Source organism: Drosophila takahashii, unplaced genomic scaffold (genome assembly GCF_030179915.1).
Source record: "Drosophila takahashii strain IR98-3 E-12201 unplaced genomic scaffold, DtakHiC1v2 scaffold_8, whole genome shotgun sequence".
Lineage (NCBI taxonomy): Eukaryota > Metazoa > Arthropoda > Insecta > Diptera > Drosophilidae > Drosophila > Drosophila takahashii.
Window position 1 is genome coordinate 3,607 of NW_027221759.1, and position 21,524 is coordinate 25,130.

Below are 21,524 nucleotides of genomic sequence, written 5' to 3' on the forward strand. Positions count from 1 at the left end.
TATAATTATATAAAACCCAAATACAATGAAAATGTGCAATTAAATTATATGGATACAGATTCTTTTATATACACAATTAATACTGATGATTTTTATAAAGATATTCAAAATGATATTGAGATGAAGTTTGATACATCAGATTATTCTGATGAATTATTAAATCTCTATAATTTTCCTAAAGCTAATAAAAAGAGGTTGGGATTTTTTAAAGATGAACTCAATGGAAGACCGATGACTGAATTTGTTGGTTTAAGATCGAAAATGTATGCCTTTAGGTCATCTAATATTAATGACATCTCTGAAAAAACAGTGAAAAAATCAAAGGGGGTTAAAAGAAGTGCTATTGATCAATTAACTTTTAATAGTTTTAAAAAATGTTTGTTTTCAGAAGAGGAAGTGGTCGGATCTATGTCAATGATTAGATCTAAAAATCATCTTTTATCAACAGTTAAATGTAAAAAAGTTGTTCTCAGTCACAAAGATACAAAGCTCGTTATACAAAACGATAAAATTAATACATTACAATATGGACATTATAAAATAGAATAAAAAAAATTAGAAAATAAACTAGAGGAAATAAATTAAAATATTTATGATTTCGAGCAAAGAATAAAAGAAATAGAGAATTGTTCTAATAGAAATAATAAACATGACATTGTAATAGAATATTTAAAGAAATATATTTATGATTGTACATTTGAAATGTTTTATAGAGAATTAGAAATTAATTTACTGGATTGTGTATTAGAATAAATGTAATCTATAATAAAAATAAATGAAATCTATAATAATAATAATAATCTACCAACATCACTTTTTATTTAAAGGTTAATTAAAGGTAATGTATAAACCATATATTACAAATCAAAACAGCATTATAAAATTTTTATTTTTAAAAGAATAAACATCGCTTTTTATTTAAAGGTTAATTAAAGGTAATGTATAAACCAAATATTACAAATCAAAACAGCATTATAAAATTTTTATTTTTAAAAGAATAAACATGGCTTTATTAAGAGGTTAATGTTAAAATTTCTCAGAACAATATTATAAAATATTTTTTTTTTGTTTTTTTTTTTTAAATTTAAAGAACAAACATAGCTTATTAGAGGTTAATGTTAAAATTTCCAAAAACAATATTATAAATTTTTTATTTTAAAGAACAATTAAAATGTTTTCTTCGAATTACATTCAATTTGCTTACTTTCTTCTATATTTAGTGGTATAGTTTGTACATAACTATTTATACCACCCTCTAATATATAGATTTTATTATCATCATTACTTAAAGGAATTGATTTTATATATTCATCATTATCCTTATCTAAATTTAAAGGAATAGTTTGTATGTAGTTACTTATTCCACCTTCGACAAGAATAGATTCCTCCTCACTAGGTGATCTTGTAATACATGGCTCTGGATTATCCTCATCGAAAATATTCACATCATGGTCATCATCATCATCATCATCGTCATCTTCATCATATGAACCCAGAGCGTCGTCTTTAACCTCTTTTTTGTTAAAGTTTTGAAATTCTGAAAATATAAATATTATTAGTATAAATATTATTTTATATATGTATATTTATTAATCAACTCACCTTTTAGTACTCCACTCGAAATAGTATTATTAACCTCTTTTTTGTTAAAGTTTTGAAATTCTGAAAATATAAATATTATTAGTATAAATATTATTTTATATATGTATATTTATTAATCAACTCACCTTTTAGTACTCCACTCGAAATAGTATTATTAACCTCTTTTTTGTTAAAGTTTTGAAATTCTGAAAATATAAATATTATAAGTATAAATATTATTTTATATATGTATATTTATTATTCAACTCACCTTTTTGTACTCCACTCGAAATAGTATTAGCAACTTCTTTATTTAAATTCTGCAAAAACAAACATATTTCCCTACTCAATCAGATTATAGTATCACTATTAGTTATTTTGAAGTCATTAATGTCATTAATTAGAATTGTATCTGTACTAATCTCACTTTCTTTTTTATTTAAATACTCAGTTAGCATTTGAGATTCTATATTTCTCTTTCTCAAATATATTGCATTAATTTTTTCTGCTGTTTCAATACCTATTTCATTTATTTGTGGGTCATCTCCAAGATATCCTGGTTCTACATCTCCAATCTCTTCCCTTTTACTCTCTTGCATAGAAATAATATCAGCATCTTTCGAAATTCTTTCATATACTTTCCTATCTTTCTGTCTCTCTGCATGTATTAGTGCATGTGTTAGAACTTCAGCAAATTCAAAGCAATTTATTCTTAATGTTGCTAGGGGAGGACTAATATTTCGTTTAGATTTTCGTTGCTGGTGGTGGTGGTGGTGGTGGTGGTGGGGAGTAGTTATATGTTTTGAATTCCTACGTTTAGATTTATTTACACTACGTTTAAAATTCAATCTTCTATATATATTATTGTAGTGACATTTAACACCTACCGTAGCACTTTTATATTTTACGGTGAAGAATCTATTTAACCCCCTTCTTCCTAAATCCAGATGCCCCCCTATTTTCCTTTCATTCTCAATTAATTGCTTTTTAAAATTCTCTATTATTCCTCTCTTTGTAAATTCTATTTCAGTGTTATGCATGTTTACAGTGTTTTTTAATTTATGTGTGATATTTCTTTTTATTGGAACTCGTCCTATACTTTCGAATTCTGACTCACTATCATTGATACCAATCCCTATTTCTTGAGTTGTGTTAGTTATTTTAGGTGCTTCACTTACGTTTTGAAATTCTGACTCACTATCATCGATACCAATACCAATTCCTTGTGATTTTTCAGCTCCTACGCTTTTATTTTCTATTTTCTCAAAATTTGTATCTTTAGTAATATCAAAATGATTGAGTGAGTTTGTTGTTGTTGTTGCAGATGTTGTTGTAGTTGCAGATGTAGTTGTAGTTGCAGATGTGGTTGTTGTTGTAGATGTTGGGGTACTTGATTCTTCTTCTTCCTCCTCCTCCTCCTCCTCCTCCTCCTTATTACTTATCAAAGTAGGTGGGTTTGATGTTGATGTTGATGTTGTAGGTGTAATTGTTGTTGTTGTTTTTATTTTTTCTTCAAGCACAGTTGTATTAATACTATTATTAGCATTAATTATTTTCATGTCCACTTCACTTTTTAAATTTTTTTCACTGTCATTAGTACTATTGTTCATAAGATCTATAAAAATATGGCTATCTTCCAAGATCTCGAATTTTAAGTCAATTTTTATGATTTTATTTAATTTCGGCATATTTATAAATACTCCAATTGAGTTATTTGAGATAGAGGGTTTCTCAATGATTAACATTTCACTAGGCACCGGCAACATTTTCACAACCGGATTCATTAATGATATTAAAAAAAATATTATCAAGAACGACATTTTAAGTTTTTTGATAAATGCACACGCAAACGAATAAACGATCCGAAATTGACTTGCGCAAACGAGTAAACGATCCGAAATTGATTTGCGGGAACGAATAGACGGAAACTGAAAACTTTTTAAAATGCTTCCCCCCTTTATAACATCTAGATTTGTATATGTATATACATAAATATATACATGAGTCTATTTCACGCATTGACGTCAATGCGTACATTTTAATTGATTGTATGCCTCAAGTTGTTGTTTTTGTGAATCCAACTATCAGCTAATTTTGGAAAAGTCTAGACAGTGCGTAACTATACAATCATTTTTTTTTTATTTGTTTTAGATTCTTTAGAGTTTAAGTTCCATACAAAATTCTTATCTGCACACACACACACGCTCTCTTAACCTACTCAACTCACAAGCACATAATCAATTCCATTCGAATTCTTATCTGTACACGCACGTTCTCTTAACCTACTCAACTCACAAACACATAATCAATTCCATTCGAATTCTTATCTTTACATGTCTCTTCACACTTTATAAATAGGAATTGTGTGTGTGTGTGTGTGTGTGTGTGTGTGAAGAAACATAATTTGATTTGAGTCATTGACGTCAATGTGTGAAATGCCTAACCAACGCACAAGCACATAATCAATTCCATTCGAATTCTTATCTTCACATGTTTCTTCACACTTTATAAATAGGAATTGTGCGTGTGAAGAAACATAATTTGATTTGAGGCATTGACGTCAATCTGTGGAATTTAATTTTTCTTCGCATTTTCTTGATTTTATAGAATTTCTTTTTTGTGAATCCAACTATCTTCCGATTTTGAAAAGCCTAGCCAACGCACAAGCACATAATCACCTTTTTGTTTCAGAATCTTTTCAACAAGATAAGTATTAGGGAATTTTGTTTTTTTAATTTCTTGTTTATAGAAGCCCCCTTGAATTGGATCACCCTTCAAGTCTTCAAGTAAATATGTGGTGGGTGATGTATTTTGTACTTTCCGAATTCGAAAAATTTCCGTTGTCCAGTTTGGAGTATAACCTTTTTCAAAGACATGCTTATATTTACTTATTCGTACATGATCCCCCTCTTTAAACTCTCCATTTATGAATATTTTTAGATGATTGTATGATCTCATCAAAATCTGTTTTTCATTTTTAGCATTAACATCAATGGGTTTCATTTTAATTGTTCTATGCTTCCTATTGTTATAATTATTAATCAATTCTTTGTATATTTCAAGCCATGTATATTTTCCATTAAAACTGAACTCACGCCACATAAGTTCTTTTATTGTTCTATTAAAACGTTCCACAATAGATGCTTTAAGAGTACTAAATGTTGAGTAATGATTAATTTCATATCGTTTCATTAATTCTCTAAATTGTTTATTATAGAATTCATTTCCATTATCTGTTTGTAAATTCTTTGGTACTCCACGACCAGATTTTATTATTTTTTCCATTGCTCTTGTAACTTCTTCTGCATTTTTTGATTTTATTGCTTCACCCCATCCATATTTAGAAAAGGTATCTATTACTGTTAATAGATACCTAAAGCCTTTATTCGATGATGCATATGCCCCCATTTCAACTAAATCAGCCTGCCATAAATCATTAATACCCTTTACTATAACTCTACGTCTTGGAAAATTCTTGAATGATGGTCGATGTAACTCATTTACAATATCTCGTTTACTCATGACTTTATTTGATTTGGTACAAATGGTTTCTTCTCTAAAGATTCAGTTTCACTTTTTAAAACTGCAGTCGGTGCAATGATATAATTGAAAATGTTACTTTCTATTTCATTTATATCCTCTACTATCTTATTAATAGTTTTCAAAAGATAGTCAAATTTTTTAGAAATTTCACTCACTTTTCCCTCAATATTATTGATTCGAGGTCTTAATCTAAAGATTTCTTGTTTTTGTGGTTGTTTAGAAATTTCACTAGATGTATTCTGTACTAGTTTACTTATTTCATCATCTACATAAAATTTTGTTGCAATATCATTTTCATGAATGGGGGGTAGGGAATTTTTAAATCGTTTCCTCTGAATATTTAAATGTCCATCATAATCATTGAGTATACTTTGAAATTTTTCTACACCTTTTGTTATATCTCTTGAGTACTCTTTCTCATTTAAAAAACAACCAAACTTATCAACTGACATTTTAATTATAAAATAAAAAATGAAAGAACGGTATATTTATGTATGATCCACATTAATTGTTAAGACCTCTTCTTCTTCGTTTTTACGATGTGAAAATGGACTACCTCGAAGTATCGTTCCATCTATTTGTATCTGATCAGAACGAGTGATTGGTGCGGGTTTTTTCCGTAAATTTTGATTTATGAAATTGTTAAGATTTTCCAATTTATCAAGAAGCTCTTTTAATCTATTATGTATATTCTCCATTTGAGTTACCATTTTTATTACTTTACTTTCCAACTCTGATACTCTTTTATTTCCTTGATGAAATGATTTAGTTATAGTTTCGATTTGTTGTGATTTCGCTTCGTTAATTTTCTCATCTACATAAAATTTAATAGCCAAATCATTACCATTTATTGGTTTTGAAGAGTTTTTAATTCTTTTTTTCTGAACATTTATGTGACCATCAGTATCTAGATTTAAACCTGTAAGACTCTCAACTTCCCTTTTGAAAAGTGAGGAAAAATCTCTATCATTTGAAAAGTGACCAAACTTGTCAATAGACATTTTACTATTAAACCAAATGAGAAAATGTTTTCCCTTTTATTAATATATTATTTTTGCTTCACGCAATTCTTCTATTATTGAAAGAATTTCATTAGTATGGTTATTATTACCAGCAGCTCTTGATGCCATTAAGAGTTGTAATCTTTCAACAAGTTCATTCACATTATCCCAATATACATAATTTGGTGGTAATTTTTGTAGTCTCATATACCCAGAACCAGTATATTCTTTATTTACTGAAGACGACGATATTAATGGTTTAATAACACTATGCAGCATCAAAAATTAACCTCGATGAATGCTATATTTTTGGATTCGTTACGAATTCCCAAGTTAAACTGCGTTTTCCAAAGAGTTCCCCGACGCAAGGATTTTTAGCAAAAGGACGTCAAAGTTCGAAAAATGCTGAAATTGACCAACTTTGCGGAGCTCTCAGAGGCAAATGGATGCATGGCTTGGTTCGAAGTTAAAGTTTTTTAAAAGATACACCCTTTATCTTTCAAACCCCATACATAAAATAATTTTAGGATTTTTTTTAAGGCAGAAATAAATTCCAAAAAACATAGTCAAAAAACTGAAAAACATAAAGCTGCGGTCAAAATAGTAGCAGTGTTGCCGCCTTGTGTTTTTAAAAGTTTGATGTTGTAATTTTTTCTTATCCAATTAGTCTAATAGTAAAATTATAATCAATACAATATTACCAGGAAAAGATCAATTACAACAACAAACTTTTAAATACACAGGGCGGCATCACTACTACCATTTTGACCGCTGCTGTATACTTTTATGTTTTTTGACTATGTTTTCTAGAATTTGTTTCTGCCTTAAAAAAAATCTTAAAAATTTTTTAAGTATGGGGTTTGAAAGATAAAGGGTGTATCTTTTAAAAAACTTTAACATCGAATCAAACCATGCATCCATTTGCCTCTGAGAGCTCCGCAAAGTTGGTCAATTTCAGCATTTTTCGAACTTTGACGTCCTTTTGCTGAGAATCCTTGCGTCGGGGAACTTTTTTGAAAACGCAGTTTAACTTGGGAATTCGTAACGAATCCAAAAATATAGCATCCATCGAGGTAAATTTAAAAAGCACTAAAAATGCTGCACAGTGTAATTGAAGAATATTTTTTAGAACGATTTCCTTTTATTTGACCATCTGGTTGGTAGTTTCTTTTGTGAGCACTTGTTTCAATTAAAATGTTTCTATATGAATTTAAATCATTCTTAGTATAATCCTTAGGATTGTTATGAAAAATTAAAGAGTATAAACCAGGTGATAGAGTCCATAATTTTCCGCTTCCTAATTCCATTTCATTTTTTTTAATTTTAAGTGTACTATTACCCAACATTAAAATATTATTTTCTTCTCTTGGTCCATAACTATTATCTAAAATCTTTTCTTGTTTTAACTGATTAATATTGATATTATACTTCACCTCGGTTTCTTCATATACACTTTCATTTAAATCATCTATATGAGAGTGTTGTGAAACATCAGATTCGTCTATAAGAGATTCATGAGAAATGTCAGTTTCATCTATATGAGACTGCTGTGAAACATCAGATTCATCTATATGAGAGTGTTCTGAGTAAGCATCAACATAAGCATCACTCTCACTATCACTTTCAATTACTCTCTCCTCTACCCTTTTATTAGTTTTAGGTACGTTAATTTTCTCTTTCTTGAATTTGGTCTTAACATTGTGTGTATCATTAATATACTTTTTTTTCTTATTTAATTTTTTATTTTCACTTAGTAATTCATTTAAAGGTTCTGTAATAGGTTTAAAAGTTTCCTCCAAATTTGATACGTTCTCATTTTTTATTTGCTTCAATTCATCAAATTTTCTTTTTAATGAATTCCTACTTTTTGTCAACTGTTCTAAAAGATTTCGCTTCATTGTTGTAGTTTTCTCTGATACTCATGTAGTACTGGGGAGAAATGTAGTATAATATAAATATTTATAACAAAGTGTTTTGAGTTTAATGAAATTTTATTTTTATTTGATAAAACAAGTACATTAATAATATTAAAATTTAATACATTTTAAGCTTTATTTAATTCTAAATAGAGGTTGTTATCATTCCTTTTAATAATACAAAACATATTATCTTTTATATATTCAATGGTTGAATCATCTAAAGTCGAGTATCGTTCCGGTAAGTACAGCATATACTCTTCAAGTTCAAGAGTGAGGGCCATTCCAAAGCTGGTTTTTTTGCGTTGAGCTCGTCGAATAGGGTAGCACACATCCGATTCCATCTTTGTCTTTGTTAAGAGAGGCTTTGGTAGGTTAGCATTAAAATCCTTGAGTACCTTCATCATTTCTGGGTTGACCATTTGTAGTTGTTTCTTCATCTAGTTGTTTCTTCTTGTTATTGTTATTGTTTTTGTTGTTTGTAGTTGTTTGTAGTTGTTTGTAGTTGTTTGTAGTTGTTTTTATAGTTGTTTTTTATAGTTGTTTTTTCTTGTTATTATTGTTTTAACTGTTTTTCTTGTTTGCGAGATGATTTACGTTAAAACTTGCAACTTAAAACTTAGGTTGAGACAGTTTACAAGTGGTTTTTCAAATGCGACTTAAAATAACTTTTGATCGAGTTTTTATACCTTTTGGTAAACTAGCCCTCCTTTTTCTATCTCTTTCTTGATATAGAATTGACCAATCATAGCAGCGAATAGCATGTGAAATAGAGTGGGTTTCAAGAATCATAGAGAATCAAAGAGAAGTCACTGGACCATGAGAAGAAAGTTAGGGAGAGATAGAGAGTAAGAATTGGAGGGAGAGGTGTCCACAGTTGGTACTATTAAAGACCTGTTTTCTCTCATAATTATAGTTAATATTATTCCCCAAGTATTTCACAACTTCTTTTGGGGGCTGTAAATTTCCAAAACTATCAAAATAATGTATACTTTTTTTATTTTTGTTGTAAGCTACCCAATGTGTACCATTTGATGAACTATCATCTAGGTTTATAATTCCTGACTCTTCTCTCCAAGGAGATTTTGGTAGTGAGTCTCTCATAAACACACCTCGGAAATGTGGAATATACTTTTGACCAAAATTCAAAATTTCAAAATTTGAAAGCGGTTTTTTAGGTAGCTTAGTAATCAGTTTTTTGGATTTCCTCTAAATGGATTGAGATATAATCCATAACCTTTTCTATAAGGTTTTAGAAACATTCCTTCACCCACCTTAATACTTTCCATTTTTGTATTATGTCGTTTACTCTCTTCTAATAGTTTTTTTTTCAATATTTGCATTATTAATAGTTTTAACAATGGCTGCACTACCAGAGGCAAGACTACCTAATGCACTTAATGCAGTCAAAATGGGTACAATAGGTAAAAAACCACCAATTTTCGGTACATTAATGATGCGAGGAATCTTAATTTTTTTTTTATTTCTACCAATTGTTTTACTGACTGCTTTACGCGCAACCTTGATTGCACTCATTAGATCTAGTGGTTTTTGAGTTTTCAATGCCCGCATTCCTGTTTGGACAACATTTGAAAAACTCTTTACCTTTGATCTCCTTTTCTTACACTTTCTCTTTGTTTTCTTCTTCTTCACACCCATTCCGAATTTCTTTTTTGTTTTCATAATATTTGTAATCAAGTATGCTGCTGTTTTCTCTGCAATACTACTATCTTTTGCTCCAACACGTTCCCACGCTTTATTTATTAATATTGCATCAGCCTTATGTCGATCCGCTAGATCCTTATTTTGTGAATATGCAATATCATGTACTCTACAAGCTTCATCCAATTGATTTATCCCACGATCACCGCGCTCCAACCTTTGTTTAAGCTTTGTTCCAGGTCCACAAAAATTATACCCAGGAATATGTGCTTCAAATGGAAGTGTGTTAATTATTTTGTTGATAATACCACTACCTCGTTTCAAGTTTGAACTCTGACTGTAACAATTATAAAAACTTTTACCCATTTTATATAATGTTTAATCAAGGAGCATTTCTCATCGAATGAACTACATTACACATGTGAATATGCGTTTAATACGTCAAAAACAAGAAATCTATGTTAGAAATATCGAGGGTGGTGATCAATCATTTAAAAATTCAGTTCCACGACATAGTTCTTTATTACCCAATACAATAAGAGCATTGGTTGTCGGTCCGTCAAACTGTGGAAAAACAAATGTTATGCTCAGTCTTATTGAAAGTCCAAACGGACTTAAATTTGAGAATATATATGTATTCTCAAAGAGTTTATACCAACCAAAGTATGAGTATTTAGAGAAACTAATTAAACCGATAAAAGGTATGGGATATTATACATTCTCACAAAATGATGAAGTTTTACCACCCGCTAAGGCTAAAGAAAACTCTATTATGATTTTTGATGATGTTGCTTGTGAAAAACAAAACAACATTCGTTCATATTTTTGTATGGGACGTCATAAAAATATAGATTCTTTTTACCTATGTCAAACGTATACTCATATTCCAAAACATCTAATACGTGATAACGCTAATATGATTATAATGTTTAAACAAGATGATTTAAATATGCGACATATATATCGTGATCATGTAAATACTGATATGTCTTATGATTCATTTATGAAAATTTGTCAAAAGTGCTGGAGTGATAAATACGGATTCCTCATAATAAGTAAAGATAACGATATGGAAAAAGGAAGATATAGGAAGGGTTTTAATGAATTTATAATTATTTGAGAATATAAGTTTCGTTCTGTAGGCTATATTTTCACAGTTCATTATTAGATTCCAAAATGAGTAGATCATTCACTCTTACACTAAATGGTAATGAACCCATTACAAACATTACTTATTTCCCACCCATAGAACTGACGAATGGTGACTATGAGTGTGCACTCATTGACTTTCATATGTACAACTCTATACCCAATGTTGATATAAATAATAATCTATTTCATATTGGTGATAAAGTTATTGAACTCCCCATAGGATCATATGAACTCAATGATATTTATGATTTTCTAAAAAATAAACTAAATGATTATGATCTTGAGAAAACATTTCAAATGGAAAGTAATAATAACACACTTCAAGTTCATATTACAACTACCAAGGAACCTATTTATTTTAATAAAAACAACTCCATTGGACAATTGCTTGGTTTCAATAAAAAAATAATCTACCCCGACCTGAAAAAAACATATATATCGGATCAACCTGTTAACATTTTAAAAATAAACACAATACGCTTAGTATGTAATATTGTGAGCGGATCATATATTGATAGTAGACAAGATCATTCATTATACGAATTCGGAATTAATGTTCCACCGGGCTATAAAATGAATATCACACCACACAATCTTATTTACTTACCAGTCAACACTAGAGAAATAAGTACACTCTCTATACACATAACTGATCAGAACGGCGAACTTATTAATTTACGTGGTGAAAACTATACAATTCGTTTACATTTAAGACTAATACAATGATTATATATAATAAAAGAGATGATACTTACCATCATCAGCACACTTTCAAACATAAAGTTATAGGAAGAGGATCGAAAGTAAAAAGACACACAATTACATTAAAAAACAAGTTAATTCTTAAATCACTGGGCTTCAAAGTACGAGTTTAACTAAAGTTATGGGTCTGAATGAAATATTGGGGGTACGAGAAAAACCTTTCTCTGATGATAGTATATCGAAGAAAGAATATCACAGTTATTCACCGTATCAACAATCATTTAAACCGAATGATGAGATAAGAATTACAATTCAAAATCAAGATTTATATGTACTCCCCCATGAGAGTCTTCTAAATTTTCAAGGAGATATTACTCTAATTAAGGAAGGGGGGGCGGTAGAAACTCAAAATGTTATTGGGAGGATGAGAAATAATTGCATGGCGTACTTTTTAGATGAAATACGCTATGAAATAAATGGTGTTGAGATAGATAGAACAAGGTTTAGTGGTATTACTTCTACAATAAAAAACTTTGTTTCTTTAAATCAATTTGAAAGCAAGAGACTTTACAATTCTGGATGGAGTGGAGGATCCGATTTCAATATAAGCCCCAACTTTAACTTTTCAATACCCCTTAAAAATCTACTTGGATTTGCTGAAGATTTCAAAAAAGTTTTATTAAATTGTAAACATGAACTAGTACTATTGATATCAAAAAATTTAAATGATGTACTTGAGGAAGATAAAAATGAGAATGGAGTAAGAGTCGGAAAATATCATCTCAATATGACTCATATTACATGGAAAATTCCTCATATAACACCCAGCGATTCAACGAAAATTAAAATGTATGATATTATAAAAAGTGGATCCAATCTACCAATTGCATTCCGTAGTTGGGATACATACATTAATCCTAAACTAAGTAATGGAATACATCATGTTTGGAACGTTAAATTATCGGCTAACCGCGAGCGACCACGATTTGCTTTAATTGCATTTAAAGATAATCACCATCTGATTACAAACAATTTAAGAAATCTAAAGGTCTACTTAAACTCTGAAACATATCCCTACGATGACTTGAATTTGGACTTTGAGAAAGAACGATTTGCCCACCTTTATGAAATGTATTGCAAGTTTCAAACTAGCTACTATAATCGAAGTGAATCTCCTTTACTATCACCTGCAGAGTTTAAATTAAAAGCTCCTATTATCGTAATAGACTTATCATATCAAAATGAAATGGTTAAATCGGGGCCCATTGATGTTAGGATTTCAATTGAACTTAGCAAGCCCGCTATCGAAAATGCTCAAGTATATTGCGTGCTGATACATGATCGTTTAGTTGAATATAACCCGTTGAATGGTCTAGTTCAGCGGATTGTCTAACAAACAATCAAGTAATCATGAGTGAAGATATTGTTGCAATTGATGTTCAAGGATTTCAAGGGAATAATAATAAATTTATTCTAAAAGAAATTGGAGTCGTATTCAAAAACGAAACAAACTTGAACTCTAATTTTCTCATACACTCTCCACATGATTTTATTGCATTGAATAAAAAATGTAGAAAAACAGCTACTTGGTTAACAAAAACATAAAAAACATCATAAAATTTATTGGAACGATGGAGTATACTTTTTCAAAGAAATACAAGTGTATTTAAGAGAAATAATTAGAAAAAAGGAAATAATTTGTAAAGGATATCAAAAAAGGTTATTCCTGCAAAAATTTTTAAAAATTGATGATGTAATTAACATTGATGAAATTGGATGTCCCTCTCTAAAAATAATGGATGGAAAACACTTCCCATATTGCTCATTACATGCTGTAGATGGTGTCTGCTCACTCAACAATGCTCATAAAATCTTAAACTTTTACACAAAAGAAAACTGCTAGCAACAACAACTTTTCATCATTCATTCTTTCATTCACAATTTGAGAGTCGAGAAAAGAAGTTTACGAAATGTCGGATTCTAATAAAAATCCAAATATACCGAATTATTCTTCCTTGATAAATAAAATTACTTTATTTATTAATACATTTGGAAATATGATTTCAAAAGAGGACTTGAAATTACTGTTGGAGTCAAGGGACATGTTAATGAGTATTGACGTGAAGGAGTTTATAAAAACAACATTTGGAGAACATTTTAATTTATGTAAATTTTCTAATGATAATATAGAAACGTGTGCTTGTTTTCATTTTGTAATTCAACAATATAAAGTTAGAAAATTAATTTCATCATATATTGAAATTCTAAAATAAAGATATAAAAAAAAAAAAAAATCTATTGTTTTGATTTTGTTTTTGAGGGTGGTCTATCTACAGCTGTTGTATTATTTAACAGCTGTTTTCTAAGTATAATACAATGATTTATATCCAGCAGACTTTAGTTTAAGATAAACATTCAACCTATTACGTTGAAAGCAAAAAAAAATGATTTCCTCAAAAATTGAAGAGTTCCTAAAAGAGTATGGGAGTGAGATCTTCAAGGAACATGTTTCGAGGTTGAAATCATTTCATACATTTTTTAAAGATGTTGAAGCCACCCCAGTAATTCATTCCAAGTATGGGGAACACCTATCATCCTGTGCATGGGCATATGATGATTGTAAAGTCGGACCTGACACCTGCAGGTGTATGCATATTGAAAAGAAAGAAGAAGATGTCTTAAAACTGATGGAACGATACATTAATTTGTTTAAAAAACTCAATGGAAACTAATATTACATGAATATGATTAAATAAATAAAAGCGCATTTGATTAAATAAACAATCTCATTGTTTTTGTGGGGGGGAGTTCTCGAACTCACACTTTTGTCCACAAAACCACTGAAGATAGGTTACACTAACAGATATCATCTACAATCCTAATTGAATTAACAAAATGGACACGCATAATAAAACACCCCTCTCTCACGCTCCTACACACAATTTTCAGGTAAAGATCACTCTAAGCAACCACAAATTCTAGGCATGACCCCTCTCTCACACTCCTACACACCAGAACCAATCACAAATTCTAGGCATGAAAAAACACACCTCTCTCACACTCCTACACACAAATTCTAGGCATGAGAAAACACACCTCTCTCACACTCCTACACACCAGAACCAATCACAAATTCTGACACCTGTGTGCATCTTAACGGTGACCCACACACTCCATTTCTTTTCTTTCCTCACACTCTTTCTAAGTGACCTTTTTTATGCTAACTAGGTCATTATGACACCTGTGTGCATCTTAACGGTCACGCACACACTCCACTTTTCCCCCTTTCTCACCATTTTTCTCACCTACACACTCCATTTTTCCCAACCTTTTTCCCACACTTTTATTGATTAATTAAGTTAATTAGGTCATTATAACACCTATGTGCTAATTAGGTCATTATAACACCTGTGCAACCATGCGTGACTAATTGGTGCTAATTGGTTTGACACGATCAATTAAAAGTGAGCCAGCACCCGTATTATCCTACTACTTGTTTTGGCCCATCTTTCAACTTTTTGCATTCGTGTGAAAAATTCGGTAGATAGCGAGCATTCTAACCAAGAAATAAATAAAACTTGCATGCACTAACGATTATAATTCCGATAATTCCATACAAATATACATATTTCGAATTATAAATACATAAGTGAATCGCTTTGGACCAAAATCAAATAAATATTTGTCGGCATCCTGGTTGTTCAAAGAATAAAATTCCCCCATTTCTCGTCGTAGTGAACATCAATTATAGCTTTGCAAAAATTAAGAGGGTAAAAGTTGGGAAGTGTGAAAATTTCTAATTCGAGAATTAAATTCCCGGCAAATTTTCGGCCGCGCATTTTCCTCAAATTTCCCTCGCTTTTCGCCATTTCCCGCGCTTTTAGGCGTCAGGTTTATATATTCGTTGCCCTTAGTTATCGGTCAGTGCATCATTCTCCGTTAGCATTGCGTTGAGCACCGCCACCCGTACACATACACACACACGCACAGACAGCGCAGCCCGTTCTTTCGAGTTCTCTTTCGTCGTTTTCGTTTTCGATCGCTGGAACGGTGCAAGCGTTGCCGTTGCCTAAACGCTTGTTCGTTTTTTGGTGTTTGAGCTTGGCGTGTGCTCCCCTACACGACGTGCGCACGGCATATTATAATTATTGAATTATTATAATAAATTAGGATTCCTTAAATTAATTCCTAAATTCATTTAAATAACTCCCCTACACTGCTTGCGTTCAGCTTATTCCTCTCGTTGGTTATTATTTTTAAATTTAATAAATTTAAAAACAAATTTTTGTAAACATTTACATAAATACAATTAAAAAAAAAAAAAAAAAAAATAAAAAAAATTAAATTAAACTATAAACTCTTCGATACCAAAAAAAAAAAAATGGTGCCAAAATCAGAAAGTAACAACAAGGACATCGAAGGGTTGAAAAACCAACGAGATGGATATATGAAGAGTATAGAGCGAACGCAAAAATATTTAAAGGAGGGTCGATACTCCTTAAATACGGTTGAGTTAGAATGTCGATTAGAAATCCTAAATACGCACATTGAAAATGCTTCGCTTATACAGAATAAAATTGAAGCGAAAGATGGAGATGATGAGTACCGCGAAGAGTTAGAAGAGACTGCGATTATAGCAAAATCGTTGCTAATTTCCCTAATCGCGGAAACAAAGCTTAAGAGCGTTGACAATTCCGCTCCGCCGGCAACGCGCACACCCCAATGCCGTTTGCCGAGCGTCGCTCTTCCAACCTTTAGCGGAAAACATTCCGAATTTAAAAATTTTATAAGCCTTTTCGAAACTTTTGTTGACAAAGATGACACGCTGCACGATATCGAAAAATTTAACCATCTAATATCGTGTTTGGCTGGAGACGCGCTAGGAACAGTCAGGGCATTCCAAGTTACAGCGAATAATTACCCAAAAGCCCTGGCTAGCCTAAGGCGGGTGTACGATAATGATTGTTTAATTTTTTTTGACAATATATCGACACTGTTTAATCTGCCAAAGATTTCCCAGCCATCAGCTACAGCCTTGAGAAACCTGATCGACACAGTCACAGCGCTATACGATTCTCTTTTGTCCATTGGGGATGACAAACGTATTACGAATGCCATCCTCATCCATCTAGTAATGGGCAAAGTCGATGCAGGAACTAAAAGAAAATGGGAAGAATCGCTAGATTATACTTCGCTTCCTCTTTGGAGCGAGTGTGAGTCGGCCCTGAACAAGCGCTATCAGCATATGGTTGCCGAAGAAGCGTGTAAGCCAAAAATTGTTCAGCAGAGCCAGGCTTATCCTAAGAAGAATGGAAATAGGAGTTTTTCGTTTGTTGCTGCCATAGACGACCCCGAAGTATGTGTGTTTTGCAACTCAGCAGAACATCAAGTAGGAAGTTGCACTGCTTTTGCTGCCCTAACAGTTCAGCAAAGATTCGATTTTGCAAAAAAGGCTCCTTTATGCATTAACTGCCTCCGAAAGGGCCACACGGTAAAAAGGTGCAAATCGAAAAGATGCAGGGTGTGTAAGTCCTCACACCACACATTGCTGCACATTTACTCGCCATCAAATCTCGCGTTGCCAGCTCCTCCTCAGCCCACGCTCTTGCAGAATACTCCATCCACTTCGCATGTTATGCATGCGACTGCATCGGATAAAGTTATTCTTGCCACAGCCATCGTGAGCGTCCAAACAAAAAGTGGCGAATTAGTTTTGGCTCGAGCGTTGCTCGATTCTGGTTCACAAGTAAATTTTGTGACCGATGAGCTCGCTCAGAGACTTCAGATTAAGAGAGAGGACGTGTGTTTGAGCTTGCGGGGCATTGGTGGAACTAATGCTCAAGCAACCAAGAAAATTCACACGATAGTTAAGTCGCGAGTGGGTAGCAGTCAATTGTCGTCCGAATTTTATATACTAAAAAATATTTCTGGTTATCATCCGGATCAAACGGTGAACACCAGCGGCTGGAGGGTGCCTGAAAATATTCAATTGGCAGATCCATTCTTCTTCAAGCCCCAAAAAATAGATATGCTTATAGGCGCAGACTCGTTCTTTGAACTATTGTCAGTCGGCCAGATAAAGCAAGGGCCTGAGTTCCCCATTTTGCAAAAAACAGTTCTCGGCTGGATAGTGTCAGGGAGATGTGCCTCAGAAAAAATAAGAAATACGGAAAAGTTGGTACATCTCAGCTGCCAGGAAGAAGTGTTGGAGTCAATCGACACAACCCTGCAGAAATTTTGGTCTGTGGAGGACTTGCCGCCCAAGGCCAAGGTCCATACTCCTGAGCAGCAACTTTGTGAGCAACACTTTGAGAAAAACACTCAAAGATTGTCGTCCGGGAGATTTTCGGTTCGTCTGCCGTTCAAATCTGACCCAAACACTCTTGGTTCATCATATGAAGTTGCGAAACGTAGATTTTTGTCGCTTGAAAGAAGATTATCCAAAGATCCTTCTTTAAAAAAGATGTATCTGGAATTCATGGAAGAATATGAAGCGATGGGCCATATGTCTTCTACGAACAATAAAATCCCAGACAGTCCGCACTATTTCATTCCGCACCAATGCGTGCTGCGACCTCAAAGCACCTCGACAAAGTTGAGAGTGGTATTCGACGCCTCGAGCCGTACATCGACGCAGGTCGCGTTGAATGACATCTTGATGGTTGGCCCCACCATTCAAGAGGAGCTGTATTCGACCCTGCTTCGGTTCAGACTGCACAAGTTTGCGCTTGCAGCAGACGTAAAAAAGATGTATCGTCAAGTAATGGTTGACGAAGCTGACCGAAACTTTCAGCTCATAGTGTGGAGACGAGATCCACTCAGATCCACTCTAAAAATCTTCAAGCTGAACACCGTGACTTATGGTACTTCGCCAGCCCCCTATCTAGCGATTCGGTGTTTAAATCGGCTTGGAGAGATCGCGCAGGATTCGTGTCCAAAAGCCGCCAAGGTCATTCAGAATGACTTTTATGTCGACGATTTGTTGACTGGCGCCAGAAGCGTTGAGGACCTGCTAAGCCTTCGAGACGAAGTTTCTCAGGTATTGCAAGAGGCAGGATTTGAATTGGCAAAGTGGTTTTCTAACTGCCCAGAGTTATCCGCATCTGAAAGCGCTGTCATGCCGCTAACGGCAGACTCAGACGTAACTAAGACCCTTGGCGTGGTTTGGTTGCCGGGTAAAGATTACTTTCAATTTCGGTTGGATGACTCTTTCCTGGATCTTCGTGCGACAAAACGAAACATACTGTCGGTGACTGCCCGACTTTTCGATCCGCTTGGCCTGTTGTGCCCTCTAGTGACTAGGGCAAAAATGTTGTTGCAGGAACTGTGGCTTCGAAAGTTAGACTGGGACGAGTCGCTGCCGATGCAACTGCAGACATCTTGGGAAGCTTTTAAGGGAACGCTGTTGCAACTGCCCAAGATCGAGGTATCGCGATTCGTTCATACAGACGCCAAAGTCCCGGCAGAAATACATGGTTTCGCTGACGCTTCCATGCGAGCATATGGAGCGTGCATCTACGTTCGCACTAGTACCGCTGAAGGTTTAAAAGTATCTTTATTGACAGCAAAATCCAAAGTAGCTCCCCTCAAGACGAAAACTTTGCCCCGCCTTGAGTTGTGCGCAGCTCACCTTCTTGCGGATCTTTATAATCGTGTAAGACCATTGCTTAATTTTCCGATCACAAAGGTGTTCCTATGGACGGACTCGGAGATCACTCTGCATTGGATTAAAACGCATCCGTCGTCGTTGTCGGTTTTCGTCTCAAACCGAGTTGCAGAGATCCAAGAGTGGTCGGAAAAAGCAATTTGGCGACATGTCCCCACGAAAGTAAACCCAGCGGACATCGTGTCACGGGGATGTGACGTTGAGGAACTCACAGCTTCCATTTGGTTCGCTGGGCCGTCGTTTTTGCTCGATGCAGAAAAAGATTGGCCTGTGAATCGACACTTCGAAGTACCTGCTGATGTCGTGTCGATGGAATTACGACGGCCCAGCGAACCAAATGGAAGCTGTGAGTTCCTCAACGTCACATCCCCGTGACACGATGTCCGCTGGGTTTACTTTCGTGGGGACATGTCGCCAAATTGCTTTTTCCGACCACTCTTGGATCTCTGCAACTCGGTTTGAGACGAAAACCGACAACGACGACGGATGCGTTTTAATCCAATGCAGAGTGATCTCCGAGTCCGTCCATAGGAACACCTTTGTGATCGGAAAATTAAGCAATGGTCTTACACGATTATAAAGATCCGCAAGAAGGTGAGCTGCGCACAACTCAAGGCGGGGCAAAGTTTTCGCGTTGTAATACAAAATAGTATTAAATTTTTCAACAAAGTTCATTATAAAAGCGCAAAGTGCGCAAACATTGATTTTAATGCTTCTCCCCAGGCATATTTGCTAAAACAATCCACAACAGTCAAAATATAAAAATATCCTCCGTTAAGCTTTGAATACTTTCCCATTTCCACTAAATCTGCTTGCCAGAGATCATTTATACCCTTTGTCACTACCCTTCGACGTTTAAAATTACGTCGACACGGAGCATGAATTTCTTTAACAATACCCAATTTATCACTCATATTTTTTTTTTTGGTACTAGAACTTTCTTACTATTGGAGTTGCAGTACCTTCTATTTCAACTGTCTGTGATTTTAAAACTGATTTCGGTTGAGTAACATATTTATAAACATAGCTCTCAATACTATTAATCTTTGTTAACATATTGGATAGGATTTTATCAACATTATCAACCCTCCCATTATTAACTTGAACTAAATTTTCCAAAGAAGTTATTTTAGAAAGTCTTCGATTAAGGGATGTATTTATTTTCGTATTAAGGTCTTTCTTTAACGTCTCCAAGTTTTCATCGACATATTTTTTCGTCGTTGCATCCGAATAATCTATTGGGTTCCCACAATTTTTAATTCGTTTCTGTTGGGTATTCAGGTTTTCGTCGCCATCAATGTACAACCCCACAACAGTTTTAATATCCCTTTTTAAAATATCTGTGTGCTCTTTTTCGTCTGAAAAGTGACCAAACTTGTCGACAGACATTTTGTTTATAAGGTAATTTAAAGTTTGTGAACCTTTGAATAATTAATATATAATTTTAGCCTCTCGCAGTTCTTCTATTATAGACATGATCTCGTTATTGTGATTAGTGTTGCCAGCGGCCTTTGAAGCTATTAAAAGCTGCAATCTTTCAACTAATTCATTGACGTCATCCCAATAAATATAATTGGGTTTTGCTCTTTGTAGGGACATGTATCCAAATCCCTTTTTATTTGATTTTTTTTGTTTTGATTGAATTGGGGTGGATATAGCTGAAGGATGTATATTTTCATTGCTCATGAACTTTTTAATAATGTTTGTATACTTGTATCCTCTAGTTCCTTTTATTCGCTTATTTGGATCAAAATCTATTCTATGTGCACTTGTCTCAGTAATGATATCTTTATAATTTTTCAAGTCTGTGGCACTGAATTGTGTAGGTTTATTATGAACAATCAGAGAATAAAGCCCAGGAGTCAAATCCCACGTGCTTCCACTTGATAATTGAATTTTATTATGACTTATATGTAATTCACTATTCCCCAAATTTAAGGATTTGGGGGTTGATGAACTTTTTCTAGGTCCATAAGCATTGTCCAGAACTTTATTTCTCGATAGACTGCTAATATTAAAATCATAGTCTGCATGAATTAGACTGCTAGCATCTGCTTCTTTTTCTAGCTGTGTTTCTAAAGGTGTTTCTAGCGGTGTTTCCGGCTCTGATCCCAATTCAATATGTGACTGTGAAAAAAATTTATCATCTGAGTCACTAGTAACATCATCATTATAAATTTTTGTTTCTTCATTTCGGCTATTATTATCATCATAATCGTAATCATGATCATCATCGTCATCATACCTTAATTGATGTTTCTTAAGCTTTTTACTGGGGGTTTCATTTTTAAATATTTCACT

General features: G+C 33.3%; 2 protein-coding genes across 7 annotated transcripts; one reads left to right on the forward strand and one right to left on the reverse strand.

Moving 5' to 3' along the window:
• Window positions 1-1,118: 1,118 nt before the first annotated feature.
• Window positions 1,119-3,522, reverse strand: LOC123002464 (homeobox protein 10-like). Of its 6 annotated transcripts, none has more exons than XM_070219442.1 (5): window positions 2,760-3,520; window positions 1,853-1,901; window positions 1,728-1,787; window positions 1,603-1,662; window positions 1,119-1,537 (listed from the first exon to the last, which is right to left on the reverse strand). In XM_070219442.1, the coding sequence occupies exons 1-5, from the start codon at window positions 3,399-3,401 to the stop codon at window positions 1,167-1,169; spliced, it is 1,182 nt and encodes a 393-aa protein (XP_070075543.1). In that variant the 5' UTR covers window positions 3,402-3,520; the 3' UTR covers window positions 1,119-1,166. The 6 variants fall into 6 exon arrangements, with proteins under 6 accessions (XP_070075543.1, XP_070075546.1, XP_070075545.1 ...); XM_070219445.1 differs by having other exon boundaries at window positions 1,853-1,923; window positions 2,760-2,936; XM_070219444.1 differs by lacking the exon at window positions 1,603-1,662 and having other exon boundaries at window positions 2,760-3,522.
• A 14,498-nt stretch (window positions 3,523-18,020) lies between these two features.
• LOC123002459 (uncharacterized) lies at window positions 18,021-19,598 on the forward strand. Its single transcript, XM_044392636.2, has one exon. The coding sequence runs from the start codon at window positions 18,021-18,023 to the stop codon at window positions 19,596-19,598; it is 1,578 nt and encodes a 525-aa protein (XP_044248571.2).
• Window positions 19,599-21,524: the final 1,926 nt, after the last annotated feature.

Excerpts from the sequence above, each read along its gene's own strand:
- LOC123002464 (XM_070219442.1), bottom strand. The coding sequence starts at position 3,401 with ATGTCGTTCTTGATAATATTTTTTTTAATATCATTAATGAATCCGGTT. Across the intron at positions 1,902-2,759 it reads GTGAGTCAGAATTTCAAAAC|AATTTAAATAAAGAAGTTGC; the intron begins GTAAGTGAAGCA and ends TTGTTTTTGCAG. Across the intron at positions 1,663-1,727 it reads TTCGAGTGGAGTACTAAAAG|AATTTCAAAACTTTAACAAA; the intron begins GTGAGTTGATTA and ends TTATATTTTCAG.
- LOC123002459 (XM_044392636.2), top strand. The coding sequence starts at position 18,021 with ATGTATCTGGAATTCATGGAAGAATATGAAGCGATGGGCCATATGTCT.